The 22,781-nt window shown below is 36.0% G+C and overlaps 1 protein-coding gene across 1 annotated transcript in view; it reads right to left on the bottom strand.

Annotated features, from left to right (window-relative positions):
• Positions 1 to 22,091, bottom strand: part of LOC139124355 (uncharacterized) — a 61,105-nt gene extending 39,014 nt beyond the window's left edge. Inside the window, exons 1-6 of the mRNA XM_070690496.1 lie at positions 21,843 to 22,091; positions 19,060 to 20,744; positions 12,680 to 13,147; positions 11,559 to 11,638; positions 11,284 to 11,362; positions 9,209 to 9,502 (exon numbers count right to left, since the gene is read on the bottom strand). Of these exons, the coding sequence (XP_070546597.1) occupies positions 9,209 to 9,502; positions 11,284 to 11,362; positions 11,559 to 11,638; positions 12,680 to 13,147; positions 19,060 to 20,740 (2,602 nt within the window). The 5' untranslated portion in view covers positions 20,741 to 20,744; positions 21,843 to 22,091. The remainder of the gene's footprint in view (positions 1 to 9,208; positions 9,503 to 11,283; positions 11,363 to 11,558; positions 11,639 to 12,679; positions 13,148 to 19,059; positions 20,745 to 21,842) is intronic.
• Positions 22,092 to 22,781: the final 690 nt, after the last annotated feature.

The following is a 22,781-nucleotide window of genomic DNA, read 5'->3' as shown; positions in this document are numbered from 1 at the left end:
TCTGATTTGCTTTCGAAGTAAAATGAACATTCTTTCGCAAAAGTTGTACGACTGAAAAAAGCTTGCTCAGTGGTGCAATACATCAATATATATAACAACGGATTTTTTTTCATTTGCTCAAAATTACTATTTTCTAATAGCTTTGTTTGTATTTGAAATTGAAAATCTCTGGTAAATATTGACATACTGTAGTTCACTTTTGTCATAATTTTTTAATTTCTTACACTGAATTTCAAAATTTTACAATAAAGCACATTTGTTAATGTTTAAGATGTACCTATTATGTACCAAATTTGAATTCATTTACTTATTACTGTAACCATGGCAACGTTTTCTTGATAACTATGCCCACAATATTTATTTTTCTGTAACCTTTATATTTCATGTAGTAGATCCAAATTGTTTTTGCAAAATTTCACAGTTGGACATTAGGTTGTTTGTTATGCATTAATGCATTAGTACAGTCATGCATAACAAGTAACCATGGCAACATAAATGGTCAAAATGTGCTTTTCTTCATAACCCTCTTATGCTGTTGAAGTAAAATGAAAAATCTTTTGTAAAAGTTGTAAGACTGAAGTAAGCTTATTCATGTTGTAAGAATATATTACTACACTAGAGTATTATTAGTTACCATGGCAACAGATTTTATTCCATTTGCTCAAAATTATCATTGCCTTGTACCTGTTTTTTCAATTTAAATAAAAATTCTCTTGGAAATATTCACTGACACATAATGTAAACTTTGTCAATGATATGCCAATGTATTGAAACACTCATATAATGTTTGGCTGGTATCCATGGCAATATTCTTTAATTATTGCTCAAAAATTTTTATTTTGTCAACAAATTTTGAATTTGTGAACATTTTTAACCAAAATTCTGTAGTGTTCTCCTGCATTTTTTTGAGTGTAAATATAGGACTGAACTAAACTTTATGTTTGTGTACCAATACATAAATACACTTGTGTGCTACTGGTAACCATAGCAACAATTTTATTCTATTTGTTTAAAATTTCATCATAACACTTTCTCATTAAAAGTAAAATGAAAATTCTCAAGTATGAATAGTTCTTAAACTGTTGTCAAATTCCAAATGATAACTTAATGAATTGATAGAGTCTTGTCTGTTTTCCATGGCAACAGCTTCATAATTGTAACTCAAAAATTCTTATTACCTTTTCAGGGTTTTACATGACGCGCATTTCTGCGTCCTTTACGCATGAAACCGGACGCAGGACCCCTCAAAAACTAAACCACGCGTCCCTTGGGACGCAGCAATATCTGTTGCTGGTGTACACCTTGCGAAGCTGCTGAACACGTAAAACACATCCCAGTAAACCTTACCGACCCCGTACTTTAACCCTTAAAGTGCCGCGTCGGTTTATAAACCGACACGGCATTCTCGCTCTCAGCGCCACGTCGGTATATAAACCGACAGTGATTGCGTTCTATGCTTATGCCTAACTTAGCTATGCATTGCCGAACTCAGCCAGAAGGAGGCTATTCCTGACCCTTTGAACCCAGTTTAGTACCATATAAGGATTAAAATAATGACATCATGCAGCCTAACAATCGAAAATTCCAGTAATTTATGCGAACTTTCTTCAAAAGAGGTCAGCGGTTTCATGAATATTTAATCAGGTCTGCAGTTTCACCCGTACGCGCGCGGATACGGCCACAGTGCATTGAACGAAACACGTACGTACGTTTTGAAAGCTTTACCATGCCGTAGACACGGAAGACAACTATATTATGCCAAGCTACTGCCCTCTGGGTGATAGAAATGATAGATTTTACAGTTTTTTTGAGAATATTTTATGGAAAAATGACGCGATTTGGTGACCAAATCGATCGCGATAGTGAACTTCGAACGTATCGGCGGCCAAGATGGCGGCACTGTGTGATGCCTAACTCTCGACATGGAACCCGAGGTTAAGGTTTTCGAAGTCCAAAACATGCAAGATTGAGAAATTTGTAAGGATTCGGTTAAATTGAAGTGTATTTTGTGAATTTTCAAGCGTTTGACTGCCAAAAGCCCCTTTAAACTCTTGATATTTGACCTCCGGCCGTCCTGAAGCGAGACGGCCATAACAGTCGACCCGGTTTGTAAATGAAATGTAGTTGTTCTGAACTGTTGACATTGCGAGACATTTCCTACGTGTTACGCATTTTTTTAACTGAAATAAACCGGACATGAAACTTTTTTCTCGATACTTAGTGGTTTCTTTCCATTTTGTGGCGGATTTTGTGGCGTGCTTGTCAAAAAATGTGATCAAACTTGGCGAACGGATTGACTAGTATGTATGGTAGTACGAGTCCGTGACTCGATAAGCCATAGCCCTACGAGTATGGCGAGAGTGTCCGGCTTTGGCTACGCCGCCTCCGGAGGCGGCGTAGCCAAAGCCGGACACTCTCGCCATACTCGTAGGGCTAGATAAGCCACAGATAGTTACACACGCGTACGTGAATTAAACTAATGTAAGTTGGGTCAAACACCAAAATTAATCGATAAAAAGGTTAGTGAAATGTGTTTTTGTCTTCAACTCTTCATTATAGTTATACAGGCGGTTCAAACTATACAGAGTCAGTTGAATATGCCCTAAAGTTGTGTGCATGTGTTGCACAATAGTTACCCCTCCATGTACAATATGGAACCTTGTTGTCTCTGTGTATGCAAATTAATACTAATTGAACACAGTGAAGACCATGGCATTGATAAACTATAAAACATTTTTGTGAAATAAATTGGGACCCCCATATTTTGATGTAGGACTCCCATTTTCTAACACCAGGAGTCCCAGGGACTCTCAAAAGTTAAAAGTGATGTAAAACCCTGGCCTTTTCATAACTTTTGGTGCTCCACCAGATGTTTGTGAGTTGAAGTCATTTTTTAATTTTCTAGTCATTTTGACCGAACATGAATATAGTTTTACTGGTAGACAGTAGTAATGTTATCAAAGTTCCTAGATCATTTACATATTCCTATAACTTTAGTTAAAACACACACAAATATTGCATGGCATTCCATAATGTGATTTTCTTCCATTTAGTCATACAGATTTCAAATTGTCTGAGATATCTGCAGTCTGGCATAGCATCACAATTATAGAGATCATTTAAATAATATGTGAAGACAGTCTCTTGGTAAGTAACTGTTCTTCCGAAAATCAATCAGTGATTTTGCAATATTTGACCTTCACACCATTTTATACCTATGTCCACATTTCTCCATTCCGGTGACATTTATTGTAAAATATCAGCCATCATATTATATGATAAACATCTAGTTTCTGTTACCCAAACTGCACTTTTGGCTCTCATACGGCCACCCCCACAGTCTTAGGAAATCCCATTCAAAAATTACTGAGCAAGATGGTGCATTAGAGACAAGAGCAATGCATCCTGGGAAGAACTGATCCATGATGTAATTATTGTTTTTTAGACAAAGTCACGTAAATATAGCTTCAACATGTTCAAGGTTATGCTAAAGTGGCGCCTTTGTAATTAAGTGTGAACTATGAATTTTATATCTTGGGTCCATTGTATTCTACTTGTCTATATACTGATCCAAAAAAAAGGACTTCAAAAGCTACTTCTACGTAACCTTGAAGTTATATTTTTTCTGTGACTTTGCGTCAAAACGTGATAATTACAATAGATCAGTTGCTCCCAGAATGCATGGCTCCAGTCTGTATTACACCATCTTGCTCAGAAATTTTTGAATGGGATTTCCCTGAACTGTATTGGGACAGCCAGATGAGAGCCCAGAAGTGCAGTCTGACCCCCTAGGTAACCTAGACTAGATAAATGTCGAGATAACAACAACAAATGTTTTCAACTTTTGAGTGTTCCTGAGCTACAGTTGCAAAAAACAAAATGGCTGCCATTCTCTGCCTACATCTATAAATCTGCACTGTGTAAAGACAGTATAAACCCTTGAATGTTCTCAATGTCAGTATTTTATGAATTAATGTAGATTAATGTCATATGCAAAGATTAAGCTCATGCATTCCTAGCTTTGGCAGTTTGGATGCCTAAATTTTAACATGTTGTTTTCTTTTATTCTACCAGCAATAATTGGATGAAATGGTGAAAGTTTACAAGATGTCAAAGAGTGATCACTGCAGTGTATGCAATGAGGTCAAAGTTCAGAGGTGAGAGTTTGACAAACACTCTCCTAGTTCAGTCAATTGTCCTTAGGTAGTGGTGTTTGTATCCAACACGGTTCAATGTGAACCACGAGGGGCAGTGATTGAGTGTTCATATGCTTCAACATAAAGTAAATTGTAGCAGCTTGTGTTTTGAAGTGTAACAGAACACATGATACAAACATGGCAATTCCCTCAGATTCAACTCTGAACCTATCTCTGTTAAATTCACAGACTCATTGATTTGTTTTTTTATCATAGTGATAACTGCTCCAGAATTCAAGCATTCCTATTGTAACCTTAAAATCGCTGTGAAGTCACCTAACAGTAACTCTTGTAAGAAAGCTACTCTGTGTTTTCAAATCTGTAGTGAAAGGCAAACTAAGCCATATACGATTGGATGCATCATGGAATTTTGATAAACCACGATATAGTCCACATTTATAAAATGTGCACTTTGACCTCAGGTCTGTCCCAGAATGCATCAATTCTGATAAAATGGGTTTTAACAAAATTCTTCCTACAGCTGATTACTGTTCATGACACAGACAGGATTACTTGATCAACAAGGCAGATATAGTATGTAATTCAACACATGGTAGACTGTGTTTCTATTTGATCAGAATTGATACATGTAATAATGATTACTTTCCTGCAGTCAGTGTGTTCATTACAGCTGTATTGGATGGACTCAAAGTGACTTGTCTTTCTTGTCGGTCTGTTACACCCTGACAAAATGATAGTGTCCAGTTTAAACATCCTTTGTCAATGACAGTGGTCTGCCAATAGTTGTTATTGTCCATGAAATCAAATCACAACTGTCTCTGATAACTAGTGAATTGCTGGTAACCATGGTGTTTACAAATTTTTTAAATAACTGAATTTTATTGTATGTAAACAACTGATACATACAATCAGCTCTCTGAATGTGTAACAAAACCTAAAGAAGTCACAAATACAACACCTTCAATGAAAGCGGCCACTCTGGACCACAGATCTGTCCATAAGTGCATCAATTCTGATAAAACAACGTACCAGGTACTATATATTATTTCTTTACATTTTTTCTTTCAGATTTTCACTGATACAGAATACCACTGAAAAGTCTGCAAGACTTCAAATTACATTGTTCTGTGATGTTAAAAGTTCAAACATGAGTGAGTATATCAAAATTTGGATTTTCATAAGTATAATTGCCATTCCTGGCTTGAATGCAGGTAACCCTTACGAAAGATCAAAACTTGCTACATATTAGTACATATATGTTACAAATTTGATACACACTTTAATTGAACATGTGGAATATGCACCAAGTTTGTACTAGTTTGGTACACACTATGGGATTTTCACCATGGTAGTTGTGACATTTGTACCAAGCTTGTAGATATATGTGAAATACAAATCAAGTTTGGTACGAACTTCAGATTTTTTAGCTGTCCCACGTGGCACTGTTTTGTCACAGAATTGAAACAATGATCGAACTACGTACCCTGTGTTCATTGTACAAAATGACAAATTAATTCTTTTTTATTCAAAAATTTTTTAAATACTCTCGGTTGTTAAACACATATGAATTAGGTTACGCGTGGAATGCACAAATTTATAAAACCATTGAGGTAGCTACCTCCATATCAAACCATTGCAACATCATGAATGAAAAACATCAAAAGTCAACTAAGCTGCCATTTTTCAAACAATTTCCTTGGACATATTTTAAATGATAAGGATCCAAAAATGGTACTCGAATTCCATTTAAAGACTTTTTTGTTCCGTTCACTAGTCGTAACCACTGAAAGTACCTGTCATGTGTCCGCCAAAACACATTCACACTGTCATACCAGTAGCAGTACGCTCAGAGCAGGGAAAAGTCATTGCCACGGCTATAAATGATTACTTGCATTATTACACATGTCCAAAGACCATGGATCCCAGCTGACACCAAATGTCTTCAAATGATTGATTTCAAGTGCATAAAAGTTGGTAAAAAAGTAATATACTCTCCCATTTCTCGAGAAACTGACGTTTCAGATAAATGAGAGCATCGAGGTCACAGGTCACACAGACTATAATGTATTTGGACTTCGACCTTACAAGATCACATGTCGTGAAGAGAGACACTTGATTGGCTAATTTGGCCAATACCAGCATTTGAACTCCACTGCACCATAACAAGTCATGGATCATGCACTGCTTCAGCAGTCAAATTTACAACGTTTTTACCTGCCGTTTTGGGGAGAAATTGTAGATTATTTCTGTCATCGGACGATTAAGGGAACAAAGAAGAGATTTGGGAGTACAATTGTTGTTTGATGAAGGACATATTGCCTCCGTTCGACACCGAGAGTTTATGTAAGTTAAACACATTCAGTGGATCATGGATGTCCGTTATACACTCAAATGACCTTGGACAATTCCGCTGGATTTCAGTTAAGTTTCAAGCTAGAGTTTGCTGCTTTGACACTTTCCATGCCACAGAGGACTATTTCAATTCAACCACTGTTCATTGAGAACATCATGATGACAAGAAGTGAGACTGTCCCTATCGATCATTGCATTGGTTCTTATGATAGAAACTCCACAGGCACTGCATGCTGTGCATTGGACAAATCGGACATGGCAGAGTTATTTTCGTCACAGTTGTCAGTATCTTACGGTGGAAGCAATATTTTGGACTCGGCGGAACTAATCTATCATCCAAGTGATGTGGAATGTGGTTGTATTTAGTTGTATGCTTTTTGAAGTTAGACTGAACACTAAGTGTCTGTTCAAATATCGCTGTTAAGTCAAGGTCATCCCATGAAGTTTTTTTTTTGGTAGCTCTGGACAATGTTTTTCGATGATTTTGCGTTTTGATTTGAACATGTAATAATACAACATTAAGTTAAAACTCTTATGTTTTCCATGTACATTCAATCGGAAAGGTATTTTGAAATGTTTAAAGTGAATTTTATTCGTCAACAAAAGTATATATGTCACAAAAATTGAATAAGTTTTTCATAGTTAACTATCTATGAGACTTTAATATTTTTTCACCACTCAGTTTCTATTTGGTACACATTTAAAAAAATTGTGATCTGTATGATCTTCTTTAAAGAGACAGAATTTACCATTTTTCAATCTAAATTCCATTGTCAGGGAATGTTTTGAATTAGAGTACTCTAGTACTGTACATATATGCCAAAAAGAATATATTTTACAGCTCATTTTATGTATAAAGTACAAAGATTGTATGTTTATTATAGTAGAGATACTGTTTTATTCTGCAGTAATATATTGTGTTTTTTAGTTAACAAAATTTATTGTGTGAGAAGTTTTTTCTTTTTACAGTGTAGTATAGTTGAATGTGTCGTAGGGTGAGTGCGTGTTGGATGTAGTAATATCCTCTCAACTTTTTCATAGATGTTCAACCTAACATCTGGATACATGACTCTAAGGTGAATTTTAGAATCTGCTGCTCACAAGGTAAACATATCTAAAGAGTGTATATTTATAAGCCAGTTTAGAAATTATCATTTGTATACAATACAATGGGGAGTAGCAGCACGATGATGTCATGTACCACATGTTGTGTGAGCATTACTTTGAAAAAGACGCTGTCAGGAATTACAATCATCTAAATCCCCTGAAAAGTTACCAGGGCAACAGTATATGTCTGCTGTTGCTAAGGCAACAGATACCATGCCCATGATATTGAATCCCCCCCCTCCCCCCCCCCCCCCACATCTCCAAGCTTGGTGCACACTCAATACAAACAAAAACAAAATGACCTCTACATTCTCTGTACAAACTTGGTGCAATGTCCATCACACTTTCCACACATACTTGCTGCAAACTTAGCCTATTTTTGAATCAAAGTGTATATAACTGACTAGCAAGATTGGTGCTTGTTGGATGTCAGAATTTGTATCAAGTTTGTAACAAATAAGGAATGCAAACTTGTGGCAAATTTTGATCTTTCGTAAGGGATGGCATGACATCAATGACCTAAAAAAGTTAATGTGAACTGTAGTCAACAAGCTATGCCAATACATAGTTTATGTCCTTGCCTTTGTGTGGGACGAAGGAGTACTTGTAGCTAGTGTCAGTTCAAGTTGTACATGTCATAGTTATTGATGTACTGAACACAGAAGTAGGAAAACTCTCATAATATCAGGATCTGATATGAATTAATTCATAGATGCTTTTCTTTATTGAATGGATACACATTTGTGAGGAATTTTTCCAAGGGATTTGATGACAGTTTTATAATGTTTCTGTTGTTTTATAGATTGTGACACAGTTGGCTGATATAATGTAAAAGTTTCCAGGACTTCAAAGGATGATTTCCTGAGTACCTCATTGTGTCAAAGTCAATGGTGAGTGAATCAAACACACTTTGTTTTACAGTAAGTAGATTTTCCCATCATGCAACTGCAAAGATGTTAGGGAGTGCTTTGTAGGTCTTAGAAGAAGATAATATAAGGTACAACATGAAAGCAATCTATGATAGCAAACTGAGAGTCTATTGTCTGGGCCACTGTGCTTTTCAAATGAATTGGCATTGCAAGGTACTATGGTTGGTCTGACCCCCCTGGGGACGGGGTACTCCAAAAATTTTATATGGGGATATGCCACCCAAGTTGAAAATATCTACCCATAAAAAAAAATAAGAAAAAATATGACCCATTGTCAGGGATATTTTTGACAAATTGGGGAAATTTGTAGGTATTATTTTACTGCATTTGTCAATATATTTTAATACACAGCTTTAACTGTACATGTAGTTGTGACTGGACTAATAGTGTTTCATCCAGGATGTCATCAACAGGGGTGGGGGGGGGTGTTATTTTCCCCTTTATCAGAAACGTAGGGGGCCAATTCATGTGTTCGAACTACTTGTATCTCTATGGTATGACTGGTACCATTTTCATGGGGGGGAGGGGCTAGTCCCCCCTTGACAAATTTAACCAGGGGGTGCCAACGTATCAAAAGAGGGGGAATCCCCAACCCCCCTGTCTAGATGAAACACTGGACTAATGTTAATAATCTAACACATAAAATCAAACACTCCTTAATACCTTTCTTTCCTTGTTTCTTCAGATCAGATTGTTCCAATTGATGTTCTAATTCTGCTACTTTGTCCTGAAGTTCCTTGATCAGCTTCTGGTTCTGTTCAAGTTCACTCTGTAATTTCTCTCTCTCCATACTGTTCCCAATACGTTGACTGACCAATGACTGCTCAGTACTCTCTAACTTCTGTGTCAGTTCCTTACATCTCTCTTCCAAGGTACCCTTCTCTTCATTTGCCTCCTTCAGTTGAGATTCTAGAGTTCCCCTTTCCATCTCAGATTTAGATTGGATATCTTCAGTGGCTGACAGCAACAAAAAGTGGACACATTTAAACCAACAGTAAGTGTGATCACATGCAAAAGCCAAGTTTGTCACCTCTGAAAAATAAATACCAGGATTTATACTCTGGTCGTTCTACATCAGGACAATTAAACATTGTCTATGTCATACATTTTGGTGCATCATAAGTTTTTTGTGTCGATCTTTTTGATATGCTTGTCAGTGTCAACATAACATGAACATTTTGTACAAATCAGTCATAATTATTAGAGTCCAACAAAATACATCCACTTGGCAAATTTTGAGTCCTTGTGTTTTAGTTTTGTTGCCAATGTGGGAGTTTCCATTTTTATAAACCCATATGCCACCTAAACTTTCGAGGCACAGAGTGCACTTTCATGCGTTAGACACACAGTTTCAACTGCATTGCAACAAGGGGACGTGGGTCATTAAGTGCTGCATCCACGCCACATGCTAAACCTCCAAAAGTTGTCTAATGAAATCAATATTTCCAAAGACTAATGCAATAATAATCCTCGAACAATGAAAACAGGAGAATGTAATGCCTGCATTAAAGGAATATGTGGAAATAATGAACCTGAAGCTGGGCTTCATTAAGTTAGAACATGCCTAGGGGACAGATAGTTGGACTCCATTTAATTTCTACAATTCTGTTCTGATCTACTACTTGTTGGGGATCATTTTAAAGGGCTTGGAGAAAGAAAATTTTTGAACGTCTTTCGTTTGGAGAAAGAAAAACTCTTGACATCTTAGTTTCTCGAAAATCTAAACTGTAATTTTTACCCATAGAGTTAACACAGTAATGGCAGATGGCCTTTTGAATTTCAAGTATTGCAAAATGTTGGGTAGTGTTTCATTGAGTTCCAAACTTTGCATGGTGACCCCAGATTTCTATTGTTGATTTGGCAAGAATGGTTGAAAGTCTTTCACTTTTGAGGCGCATACTGCCGTAAGCATTGAAACCAGGTTAGGTGTAATGTTACACGCTGTCTATGCTGTCGAGATTCAGAAGATTTTTGTTCTGGAAAAATAGCGTAACATTGTCCGTGGTAAATTTCTAGGCCTGTGGTATCTTTGGAAATTGTGTATAACTTTGCAGAAGGTACGTGTGGACCGAGAAGACCTATGGTATTTCTTCCGTACACATAGGTGAATGCCATGTTCCTCACTCAAGCGAAGGACAAACAAAAATGATTGACAGCTCTCCAATGACATATTGATATTACCCCAAAAGTTGTTTAAAGTTTCAATGTGGAATCGTTATGGAAAACTTGTATTTTGCAAACAATCACGAATTCTTGGCTTGTGAATATAATACGTATATTATTTCCTAATAATTTCTTCATTTAGGTTGAAAAATACTTGTGATGTAATAACCATGTCACCACTTGTATTTACTCATGGTTGCACAGTCATTACATTACTCCTGTTTCCCTTCGTGAAGAACGAAGAAAATTATTAGGGAATAATATCTAAGCATCAGTATTGCTCTTGATAAAATGGTAATAATCTAATATTCAAAATATCAGTATCTTCTATGTCGGATGTAAATGGATGCATCACTGATTATGTTCAACACTGTTATAACATGTCCAGGGTGAGTGTCAGTGTGGCCGAAGATCAGAATGGATTACATGAGTATTGATATGTCATAAAATGTTTAACAATACACTCCTGGGCAGATGATTATGGATACCAATCAGAATGTTGATGTTGGGTAATATTTTATTTGAATATCCAGTGATCTCAATGAGAAGTACAAAGATAAACCACAAGTACTTACATTGTCCTTGTTCAGTCTGAGAACTACCATCAACTCTTCCTGTGACCATTGTGTCAGATTTCTGAACAGTGTCTTCATCCTGAAATGTCAAAGTACAACAGGATATTTTATAGGCTGTTATTTCCTTGGTTTTGAATGAGATCATGAATTGAAATTTATGTGATGAATAATATAATATGAACAACTTGTTGACATACTCTAATTGTGTTATTCCTGAGTACATATCTTTCTTCTTCATTGATAAAAATACTATTGTTTAATAATTGTAAACTTACATCAGTGAGTATCTCTTCATCATCTTCTCCCTCAATGACATCATGATACATTTTGACAGGTTCAAGTCCACCTCCATCTCCTGAATGAAAAAAGGATGTATGAGCTAAGACAACTTGCTGCTATTTGAACCTCTGTGAAATACCAGTTAATAATTGCTTACAAATGCTGGTTATGATTGTCAGTCAGAGGTGTATCTAGGATTGATTATCCTTAATTCAAATGAAAGTGAATGTGTTAAAAATAAAGTATATCTTATCCAAAGGCAGATATTTTACATCTAACATGGCTAAGGGGTATACATATGAACTGTGCAGTCTTTTGTTCTCTAATCCAGATTGAGAAGATTGACTGACTTAGGGATGCTTTCTCCAAGGAAAGAGAATCTCCTGGTTGGATTGATACAGCTACATTTCCAGAAACACCTGTTACTTAAGGTAGAACGCACCTCGGGGACAGACATTCGGACTCTCAAACTTTTACAATTCTCTTCTGATATATCACATGTGGGGTTCATTTTAAAGCTATTGGTGAAAGAAAAGTTTTCACCGGCGTAGTTTTTCGAAATTCGAAAATTTGTATTTTTCTCCAAAGAGTTAACACAGGGATGGCGGCCATTTTGAATTTATAATATCGGTAAATCTTGGGTAATTTGTTCTCTAGTACAAAAATTTGCACGGTGACCCCCTATTTTTTTCTTGATTTTGAAAGACGATGATTGAAAGATTCCTTGAGGAAAGGTAGAGCAAAAGTTTAAGTCTTTCACTTTCGAGGTGCATACTACCTTAAACAGTGCTGAAATATCATAAGGTAGGGGTTTTAAGCATTTAAACTGATGTACACACTTTGTCCTGTAATACTCTGCATTTGAGTTGTGTCTGAGGTGTCTTGTCACTTAAAGTGAACTTTCTTCATGAAATGTGAAGGATGCATGCCCCGCTGATAAAGTGACAGTAATTAAATTTTATCATCATCCAATAGTCAAAACCTGAGAAACAACATAGTTACCACAGCTATATATTTAGACACATAAAATTTTCCATTTAGTTAGGTAGTTGCACCACATATGGTAAACATTAATACCTTAATTTTCTTGTCAAGGTATTAAACACTGCAAACTTACTATTTATGAAGAACAGTTCCAGTTCATCAAATCTGGCTTGGTCATATGTTGCTTTCAACTTGAGTTGTAATCCAACTTTGTCAGCCTCCTCTCTCATCTTATCAGTTATCAATAGTGGTTCAAATGAGTCAGGAAAACTACCAGATAGACATGTTTGTTTCAATCTGTACAGATTATACAGAGTAGGTAGGTCAAGTGAGATTGCCAAGGAATCTTGTTTCATACTGGTCACTGTTACTTCACCAAAGTTGTCCCTACAGTTTTGATCTACTCTTTGGACAGAATTGTTATTTGTTATAGCCTCACTTTCAGTTTTGTCCATTTCTGCTTTGATCTTCTCCCATGCTGCTTTCAATTGTTCCTTTTTCTTCCTGACACTCCTCGTTTGGACTTGACTGTCAAGATCTCTCATTTGTTGCTGGTAGGATTCTTCATCTAGTCCAACACGTACCATGAAATCATCTGAATCTGAAACCAGAAGAGGACATGTTATTTGGTTAAAACTAACTTTACAGTGAAGTCAGTACACCTCAAACACATACTTTGTGGTCTTCATTCACAAACAGTTGTTACTCAATGCTCTACTTTGCAGTGATAAATTTAGAATTTTGACTTGTGAGTGATAGCAGCATCAAAGGGGAAGGTCAGTTAAATTTCTTTGGCGGGGGGGGGGGGGGGGTGTGTTATATAAATAAATAAATAAATACACACACAAACACACACATATATGTGTATCTAATTTCCCGTGAGGACATCTATATACTTCGATATACCGGTATATGTGTATAATATAAGTATACAGATGTTTTTGTGGGAAATTACAGTGCTCGATGCTAAAAGCAGAGTATTATAATTAATCAATCATTATTTACATACATGTCCCTTAAATATGTTAAGCTTTACCCAAAAGTTAGGAAGAACAGAGTTTCTGTGAGCAAAGCATGGGTTCATTAATGATGGCTGGCAACAGTCTAATTACCAACTGAAGTTTTTGATTTACAGCTTTTCTCTCTTAATATCTCCCCTTCTCTGAAAGGCAGATAAAAATGGACATTTAAATTGATCTACATGTTATCACACTTGTGTAATTGGTTTGTAAAGTCGTTCCAAAACTTGCCACAAAAGTTGAACTGACTTGTTGTAACTGCGGTGAAAATCAAAAAGCTTTCTATGGAGCCATAATAAACACACACCAGGGAGTAAACTTTGCAATGCACTTCACATACACAGAATCATATTACATTTCTTGTATACCACCGCTCTGAGTTACATTGTATCACAGCCAAGTCAGAGTCTAGTTGTCATTAGTTTCTTGTTGCCTTTGCATTCTATGAAGTTCTTTGGCAAAAAATCATGATCCATGGGAAAAGAGGTGTACATATGCAAGAAGCTGTATGTGAGAAAGTTGTTGAAATGTACGGGGATGGAAAGTCAGGAAATCTTGACAGCCACTAATCAGTTCCTACTGGCCGACAGGCTTTGTTGCTCTATCAACAATTACAGTGGCAGCCTACTGTGAAACAACGCTATCATCCGTCTGTTGTTTGCTGCAACTTAACTACAATTATATATCCTGTAGTAAATTTTGAAACAACTTTACAAAACCAATTACACAAGTGTGACAACATTTATATCAATTTCACTGTCCGTTCTTATCTGCATTTCAGTGTAATGCACTGTGTCAGCTTATACACCATAATTGCACTCTCGCTTTCAGCACCATGTCAGTATAATAAAACGACATTGGTTGTAGTCTATTCATTATGCCTAACTTAGCTATGTATTGCAAAACTCAGCAAGAATAAGGCTGTTCCTTACCCTTTGAACACAGTTTAGTACTATGTAAGGACTAAAATTTTATATATATGGTTTAGTACTATGTAAGGACTAAAATGTTATATATATGGTTTAGTACTATGTAAGGACTAAAATTTTATATATATGGTTTAGTACTATGTAAGGACTAAAATGTTATATATATGGTTTAGTACTATGTAAGGACTAAAATTTTATATATATGGTTTAGTACTATGTACCGTAAGGACTAAAATTTATATATATATATATATATATATATATATATATATATATATATATATATATATATATATATATATATATATATAAAGGTAATTATACTGTACAGAAACCAGCCATCATTAATGAATCCATGCTTTGCTCACTGTTTCTTCTCACTTGTGGGTAAAGCTTAACATATAAGGGACAGTAGCGATATCTTTGGACAATATTTTATGATTTTTATTCTGTATATTAAAGTCTCGGAAGCTGTAACTCTTGAAATTTGTTGACTTCAAAATATCTTTCTTGTCTCACCTGGTTTTCTCTGAATTCTACCCTGTGAAGGGATATGGGCTGTTACTGCATTGGGAAACCATTCTTTTGTGAAACATTTGACAAGTAAATTTTAACAAACATTTTGATTTCCTGCCATTTTCAAAAGTTGGTAATATTAAAAAGGAAACAGAACATACGTCAAAGTTGAAAACATTCATCCCTAGGCAATACATGTGACTACTCTGTGCAGTTTATGTGAAGATTTCAGTGCAGATATGCACAGTATCCATGGTTTTTGCTTTGCCGCATATGGGGCTGTGATTTAATGTTTGGGCAAACATTTAATCACAGTGTAATCTTTATCTTGTTTAAAATTGCATAAACAGTCCCCACAGAGGGTAGTTAATAATAAGTGTTTACACACACCTAAATTGGTTCATTCTCACAAACTTTATCATAAAATTAATGCTAAAAGATACAGCTAGTGGGGCCCTAGAAATGCCCAGACTTCAGTTTGTCAACATAGCAAAAATATTTATAAAACATCGGTAGACATCAACAAAGAGATCCAATAATCAGGATTATTCAAGGTAAATAAATTGCCAATGTATGACTTTTGGTGTAGACTGAAAATTCGCTTTTTGCCTTCAGGGACTGGTCAGTTTCTTCGGCCTGGGGGGGGGGGGGCGGTGGATTATTTTTTGCCGACGTCAAAAAGTGGCTGACCCCCCCTATGCCAAATTTTGAAAACAGGGTGACCCCCCATTCCAAATTTCGAAAACAAGGTGACCCCCCCCCCCCCCCCGGCGCGCGACATAGGTAAAGCAAACGGTGGACAAAAATTATATATATATATATATATATATATATATATATATATATATATATATATATATTTTTTACATTTTACATATATTTATATTTTAAATAGTCATTCTATGTTTTAATGAAATTGTTGACATGTCAGTTGTAAGATAGGAATTTCAAAGTGTCAATCTTAAAGTTTGAATACAGTACATTTTGAATGAGCTTTATTTTGAATGAGCTTTGAATGTATTTCACACTTTCTATGCTTAACCAGATGTCCTGAACTGTTGTACAGAAATGGATGTCAATCATTAATATCAAAGAGGAAAAAGCAGTGAATCAAAAACTTTGATGGGTGTAAGACTTGCCAACCATCCAATTAAATCTCCTGAGGAGCCATAGAGAGCTTTTTTAGCCAAATCTGATGTGTACAGTGTCTGAGAGGACCTTTTCTTGTAACATTGAAACCATAAAAGCACAGCTAATAATGACAAAAACTGCCTTTTTTATGTTATTTTGTTCATAAAAAAGCATCTTTCTACAGAAAACCTGTGACACAAAGGAAAATAATTGCATCAATGAGAAGGAAAGATATCTTGTCATTTTTCTATCTCTAAAATAAGTCACTGTATCAAATATATATTGTGAAATATTTGTGCATGTTGCTTTCTCATACTGAATTCTCATAGAGAGAACAGAAAAGTATCAGAAATTTGTCATGCTTTTCATATGAAATGCAGATTTCATAATGGTACACTTTCACTTAGCAAACATCAAGATATCTCTGATTTATTAAAGTATGGCGCCCGAAGGGCGCGCCGAAAAATATGAAACATCCTGATATCTCTGATATATATGCCTTGTATATTAAAGTCATGCACCTGAACGGCATGCTGAAAAATGTCTGATATATTAAAGTAATGAGCTTGAAGAGCACGCTGAAAAATATTGAACATACAGATATCTCTGATGTATGTATGCTTGATATGTTAAAGTTGGGTGTGCTGAAAAATATGACTGATTATTAAAGTTACGCGCCCGAAGGGCGCGCCGAAAAATACAACTGAATAATGAATTTTGTGGCTTACACTAGCATTTTAGGCAATGATGAGCCTGTGTCAAAATACGAAAAAACACACTGACCCCCCCTATTGGGCATTTCAAAAACAAGGTGACCCCCCCATCACCAAAGTCAAAAAACAGGGTGACCCCCATGAATCCACCGCCCCCCCCCCCCCAGGCTGAAGAAACTGACCAGTCCCTTATACATATGCAGGCTATGTCAACAAGCTGAACACTTGGCATTGCAATGTACCGTTAACCCTTTTACCAGCATGGTGGACCTCTACAGAGGAAAACGGGAGTGAAAAAGTTCAGAGAATACAAGACACAGTGTTGGTACAAAAAAAAAATAACAAAGAAGTCATAAATAAACTACTACCATTAAACATCACCTGATTTTCTTTAGCTTTTGTTGACTCTAATGGTGGTGGATTGCTTGGATTGGTACTCATTTCTTTCATCCTCTGAGTTTTGTCTTTGGTCTGGATTGTTTTCACTGGACCACTTTCATTTCTTTCAGTCCTTCCATGATTTGATATTTTGTATTGTCTACTTCTGATTTCTTTTCTTGGCACCTTGGGTTCTCTTTTTTTGTCACTTTCATTCATCTTCTTTCTTTTCCTGTTATTTCCTTTTTTTGTTTGTCTTTGTTCCTTACTGGCACTTTCTTTTCTCAGAAATGTCGCACTTTGTTTGCTGTCTTTAGAAGTTGTTTCTTTGTCACTGACTACCCAAGATTGTTTTGTTATAACATCTGTCGTCTCCACACCTGCATTTGAACTCCCAGGTTGCCCTTCTGTGCCTTCACAAATCTCTGTGTCAGTGACTGACATCCCATGATGCACTGCTGTAGTTTCTGTAGTTTCCTTATCTTCTGTGACTGACATCCCATGGTGCACTGCTGTAGTGTCTGTAGTCTCCTTATCTTCTGTGACTGACATCCCATGGTGCACTGCTGTAGTGTCTGTAGTCTCCATATCTTCTGTGACTGACATCCCATGGTGCACTGCTGTAGTGTTTGTAGTCTCCATATCTTCTGTGACTGACATCCCATGGTGCACTGCTGTAGTCTTTATAGTCTCTGTATCTTCTGTGACTGACATCCCATGGTGCACTGCTGTAGTGTCTGCAGTCTCTGCATCTTCTGTGACTGACATCCCATGGTGCACTGCTGTAGTGTCCGTAGTCTCCATACCTTCTATGATTGACATCCCATGGTGCACTGCTGTAGTTTCAGTAGTCTCCTTATCTTCCATGACTGACATCCCAGGGTGCATTGCTGTAGTCTCTGTACTCTCCACATCTTCCTTTTCTGACATCCCATGGTGCACTGCTGTAGTTTTAATAGTCTCTGTAATTTCTGTGACTGACATCCCATGATGCACTGCTGAAGGGTTTATAGTCTCCCTATCTTCTGTATTATCTGTATCTTCTGTAACTGATATCCCATGGTGCACTGTTGTGGTTTCTTTTGTTTTTATTCCTTTTGTTACCGACATCCCTCGGTGTGTATCCTCACTTTGTTTAGTTTCTTTTTCCTGTTCTTTCCCATTTCCTTTATGTTTTCCTGAAATGTAATGTAAAAATCTCCAATGTGATGATAGCTTTTGACAAGTAGAAACGTGTTCATTTACTATAACCAAATCCCACCTATTTTATTACAAATATCAAGCTTTTGTATTTTCATTGATGCATGTATTAATAATCTATCATACTCTTTCATAGAATCAGGGTGCCCTGTTTCATGCATTTAAATTTTCGAACATCAGCAAAGCTTTAAGAACAGATATGAAAGAAAAATCCCAGAAAAACACTTTCGGCCGTTTGTATTTTTGATGTTCCAACATTGATAATGGTTAAAGTCCGTGGGCCAATTCTGCTAGGTTAATGTTGCAGAGCTGTTACTTCCCTTTATTACATAAATACCATACAAACAGGTAAAAATGGCTGTTATAAAATATATATCATTCACTTCAACTATTCTAGTGACACAGCAGGCTCGACACAGAAACAGAGTTCAACTAAGACCTAAAAGCTTTCCATTGGAATATTAAATCACCATGTCATGAAAGTTTCCTATATTACCATTTTATTTGTACCAGACAGTACAAGGCAATATGTATGGCATGTCATCTATTTTACACCATAGGTTTCAATATTTATCTGTAATCTTTAAAAAATGTTAAATTGATTTCAGCTTATAATGTGACCAGTACCTGATTTATTGGTCTTTTTCTCCTCTTTGAATACAGAAGCAAATTTTGCCAAGCTTTTTGTGACCACTTCACTCTGACTGAAATCTTCTTTGAGTGTCCTTGCATGATCAAAAGCTTCAGTGTTGGAAGTAAGACATCTTGATATTTCTGTAAACATGTATGTCTCCTGACGTGTCATGACACATAAATCTTTATGCATTGGAAAGTGCTTTTCAATCATACTAGCAATGTGTGAATCATCCTGGACTCTTGTTGGTAGACCAGCTGCCATTGCTTCCAAGCCTTCAAAACTGTAGTCAGTGTAGCATGATGGAGGAAGGCAGAGGTGAGACTGTTGAAGAACTTGTAACAATTTATTTACTGAATAGTTTGGATAGAGTTTTGGCACGACATGAGCACTGTTAAGTTTTTCAATGAGAAAGTTTCTTGTTTTCTTTTTATTCTGCTTGGAAATACCTTTAATCTTCCAGTCTGGGCATACCTTATGCAATTCCTTCCTCTTGTTAGCAACATTTCCAATAGATGCAGCTATTGACTCACAAGTTTTCAAGGCTTCCTGTGTGTCAAGCTGTCCATATGTCAATATAATAGGAGCTCCAGTGTTTGTTCCATTCACTAGTTTACTATCAAAGTAAACTTGTCCAGGTTTTGGAAGAATCTCTTCATGAGGGATATCTGAAAGCTGTCTTCCATCAACGTTTGCCCTGTAAGCATTTTGAAAGTATTTGTATATCTTTGGACCAACTGAGAACAACACATCAGCTTTACTCGCCATTTCCAACATTTCATCTTCCAATTCAGGATCATCCTCATCTCCACTTTCACAGAGACAGTCTTCCTCTGGACAAGCATGGTTAATCAAAACAAGTTTTGCATCAGGGAACAGATTCTTCTTAATATCTGCAGCAGCCCATCCTGTCTTTGGAGCGTAGCCAACTATGTACTTGATGTTTTGGAGTTGTCGTAGGTGTGGATAGTAGGTTTCATGCTTCAGTAACCAGTCAACATTTGGAAAATCTTTTTTCTTGGTACCTTTCTTCTCCTTTTGTGCAGGGATCAAGGTAACGCCACATTTCTCAGCATCTTCCGTCTGGTCTTCACTGAGTTCTACATCTATTACAGTAGAATATGCAATGAGTTGTTCACCAGCCTTGGTCTTCCTTACACAGAAATCATGGATTATAGTCCTGTGATAATTGGTCAGTCCACAAGCATCCTTATTCCAAATGTCAAAAGTAAACAAGACCCCATTTGGCTCAGGAGGAGATAGCTGGTGTAACTGAGCTTGAGGAAAAAGACTTTCATGGATAGTAGCTGCTGCATTCTCTGTTTTCGGAGAAAAACTAACAACATGCTGTACATTTTGTAAGTCCTTAAGTTGTGGGTAGTATTTGTCATGGTTGAACAGCCAGTTCAATACAGGTGGGTCTTCTTCAGGTTTAGCCCGTTTACTCCTTGTAGCTGGGATCAAAGTAACTCCAACACTCTCTGCATCTTTCTTCTGGTCTTCACTGACTTCAACATCAAGGACAGTACAGTAGAGTTTAGAAACTTCATCAGACTTCAGTGTATTTTCACAGAAATCTTTGACCAGTGTTTTAGTTGGTTGTGATGTCAGGTCATCTGATGCTGTATTCCATGATGTTGATACAAGCAGTGCTTCAGAGAGTGTGTCTGCCATTGTCCTTGCAGGAGAAATAATGACTTGACAGTTACTTATTTACAGGAGAAATATCTGTATTGTGGTATCATAGTATTGATATAAACATAGATTTATGATTAGTGGTATAGCTACCTAATGATCAACAGAGCAAAATTATGCAGTTTTTTCAAGCAACTAATTCATAAAATGACAATGTCGATAAGCAGTAAAATTGTTTGATGCACTACTACTTTTCTTTTGTATGTTTCAGAAAATAACCCTTTGGTAATGATGTTATCAAGATTCAGTCTGTTTTTATATCAAAAATATGCTTACAAATGATAAGCCTGATTTACATTAATGCCATCATTTTTTAACATAATCAACAATCACCATAGTCCCTTTACATGTAAGTCAAAAATTATTGTGTTTCCTGCTGCACGTCTTATCAAAAAGGGTAAGGAGAGCTATACAAAGTTTAATCAATTCTTGGGAAACTTTAAACGAGCAGTCATTGAACGTATTGTTTATTTACTAAAGCTAATACAATTCTGATGTTTATTTGTCTATATTTCAATTGGTAGTTGAAATACTAATATTTTTACTACTCAAAATTAACATTTTCCAAGAATAAAAAAATGACATTAAGTAACTTTAAAGATACACAAAATATATGGTAATTGCAGGTCATCTAATTTTACTACTGTTTTTTAAACACTAAATTTAGTTGTAAGTTACCATTTTTCACTCTATTAAATGCTGTTATCACTTGAAATGTACCAAAATTGATCAGGTTTCAGAATAAGAGAGTATCATGCTCTATATTTTCAGCTGCCTTACATCAACAATTCCTGTGCAATATTTTCACTTTGTGACAATGCCGTGATCTTCATGAGATAGATCACAATTTGCAGAAATTGTAGAGAAAAATGTATTCAGAGATAATTTCAAATGTGTGTATATTTGATAATTTTTCAATAAAGAAGTTATAGAAATGCAATGTATAAAAATCTTTTTATAATTAATGACACAAAAATTGAACGAGGAAGCCTCAAAATATCCTAAACAGTTTGTACTTTTCGATGAAAACATTGACAGGCATTGTAAATATATGATACTGAATAGATAAATTACACCATACCTTTGTTGTTATGGCTTGGCTGAGTTTCAACTGACACAAATAGGCATCTGGATCTTCTGAACTTCCAAAGCAGAATAGTCCTTTGAAGCTCTGAGTAACAAAAGAAAGCAAAAAGTTTACAAATATTCCTGACTTTGGTAAAATTTGACTCAAAAGGTGTCTGTAATGTTGCTGTGTTTGCTAAGAATATGTAGGTGTGCCACACTTAAGTCACATGATTTATAACAAACTGATTGTGTTGCTGCTCTGTTGAAACGTAAAACAAATGGACCATAGTTCCGTTGTCGCTGACCTCAGCCTGCCATGCATTGTGTACCATTTTGCTCACAGCATATAAGTGTGTTTGCATTACCAGTCACATGATTGCCTTTCTGTATTGAAACAGTAAAGAAATGGGTTTAAGGTTCAGTTTTTTCTGACTTTTGTCTGCCATGGTACTTGTGTACTGACACTTCAACTCATAATCTTAGTTATTGATAGAACACCCATGAACCAGTTCAACAGTATATGTTGACCTACAGCCTTGTGTAATCGGCAAACCCATCACAAGTCGCAAAAAATCATTTTTAGCAAATTGTTCAACACAGTGTTACATGACCTAGAGCCACTATAGTGCAAATTCTTACGACAATGAGTCAGCTGTGAAATTTAAACGGCAAATAAAGCTTGGACATCATTCTACCTGATCATGGTTGGCAATCTTCCAAGGTTTCCACAGTTTTGTCCAGGGTATATGATTTGCATCATTGGCAACTTGACATTTTCAATAGTAACAGATATATTAGGAACACATTAAGAGATTATTTCAAAATTAAGTATTCTTAAAGATCTAGTACTCTTTTTTGTTTAGATTTAATATAATTAGTGATGAGTGGTTTATAAATGTGATATAAGATTCGAATGTGTATATTAAACTTTAAAATTTTCACCACACCTTTC

The sequence above is a fragment of the Ptychodera flava genome, assembly GCF_041260155.1.
Source record: "Ptychodera flava strain L36383 chromosome 23 unlocalized genomic scaffold, AS_Pfla_20210202 Scaffold_23__1_contigs__length_28996876_pilon, whole genome shotgun sequence".
NCBI lineage: Eukaryota > Metazoa > Hemichordata > Enteropneusta > Ptychoderidae > Ptychodera > Ptychodera flava.
This window is presented reverse-complemented; position numbering and strand designations above follow the sequence as displayed.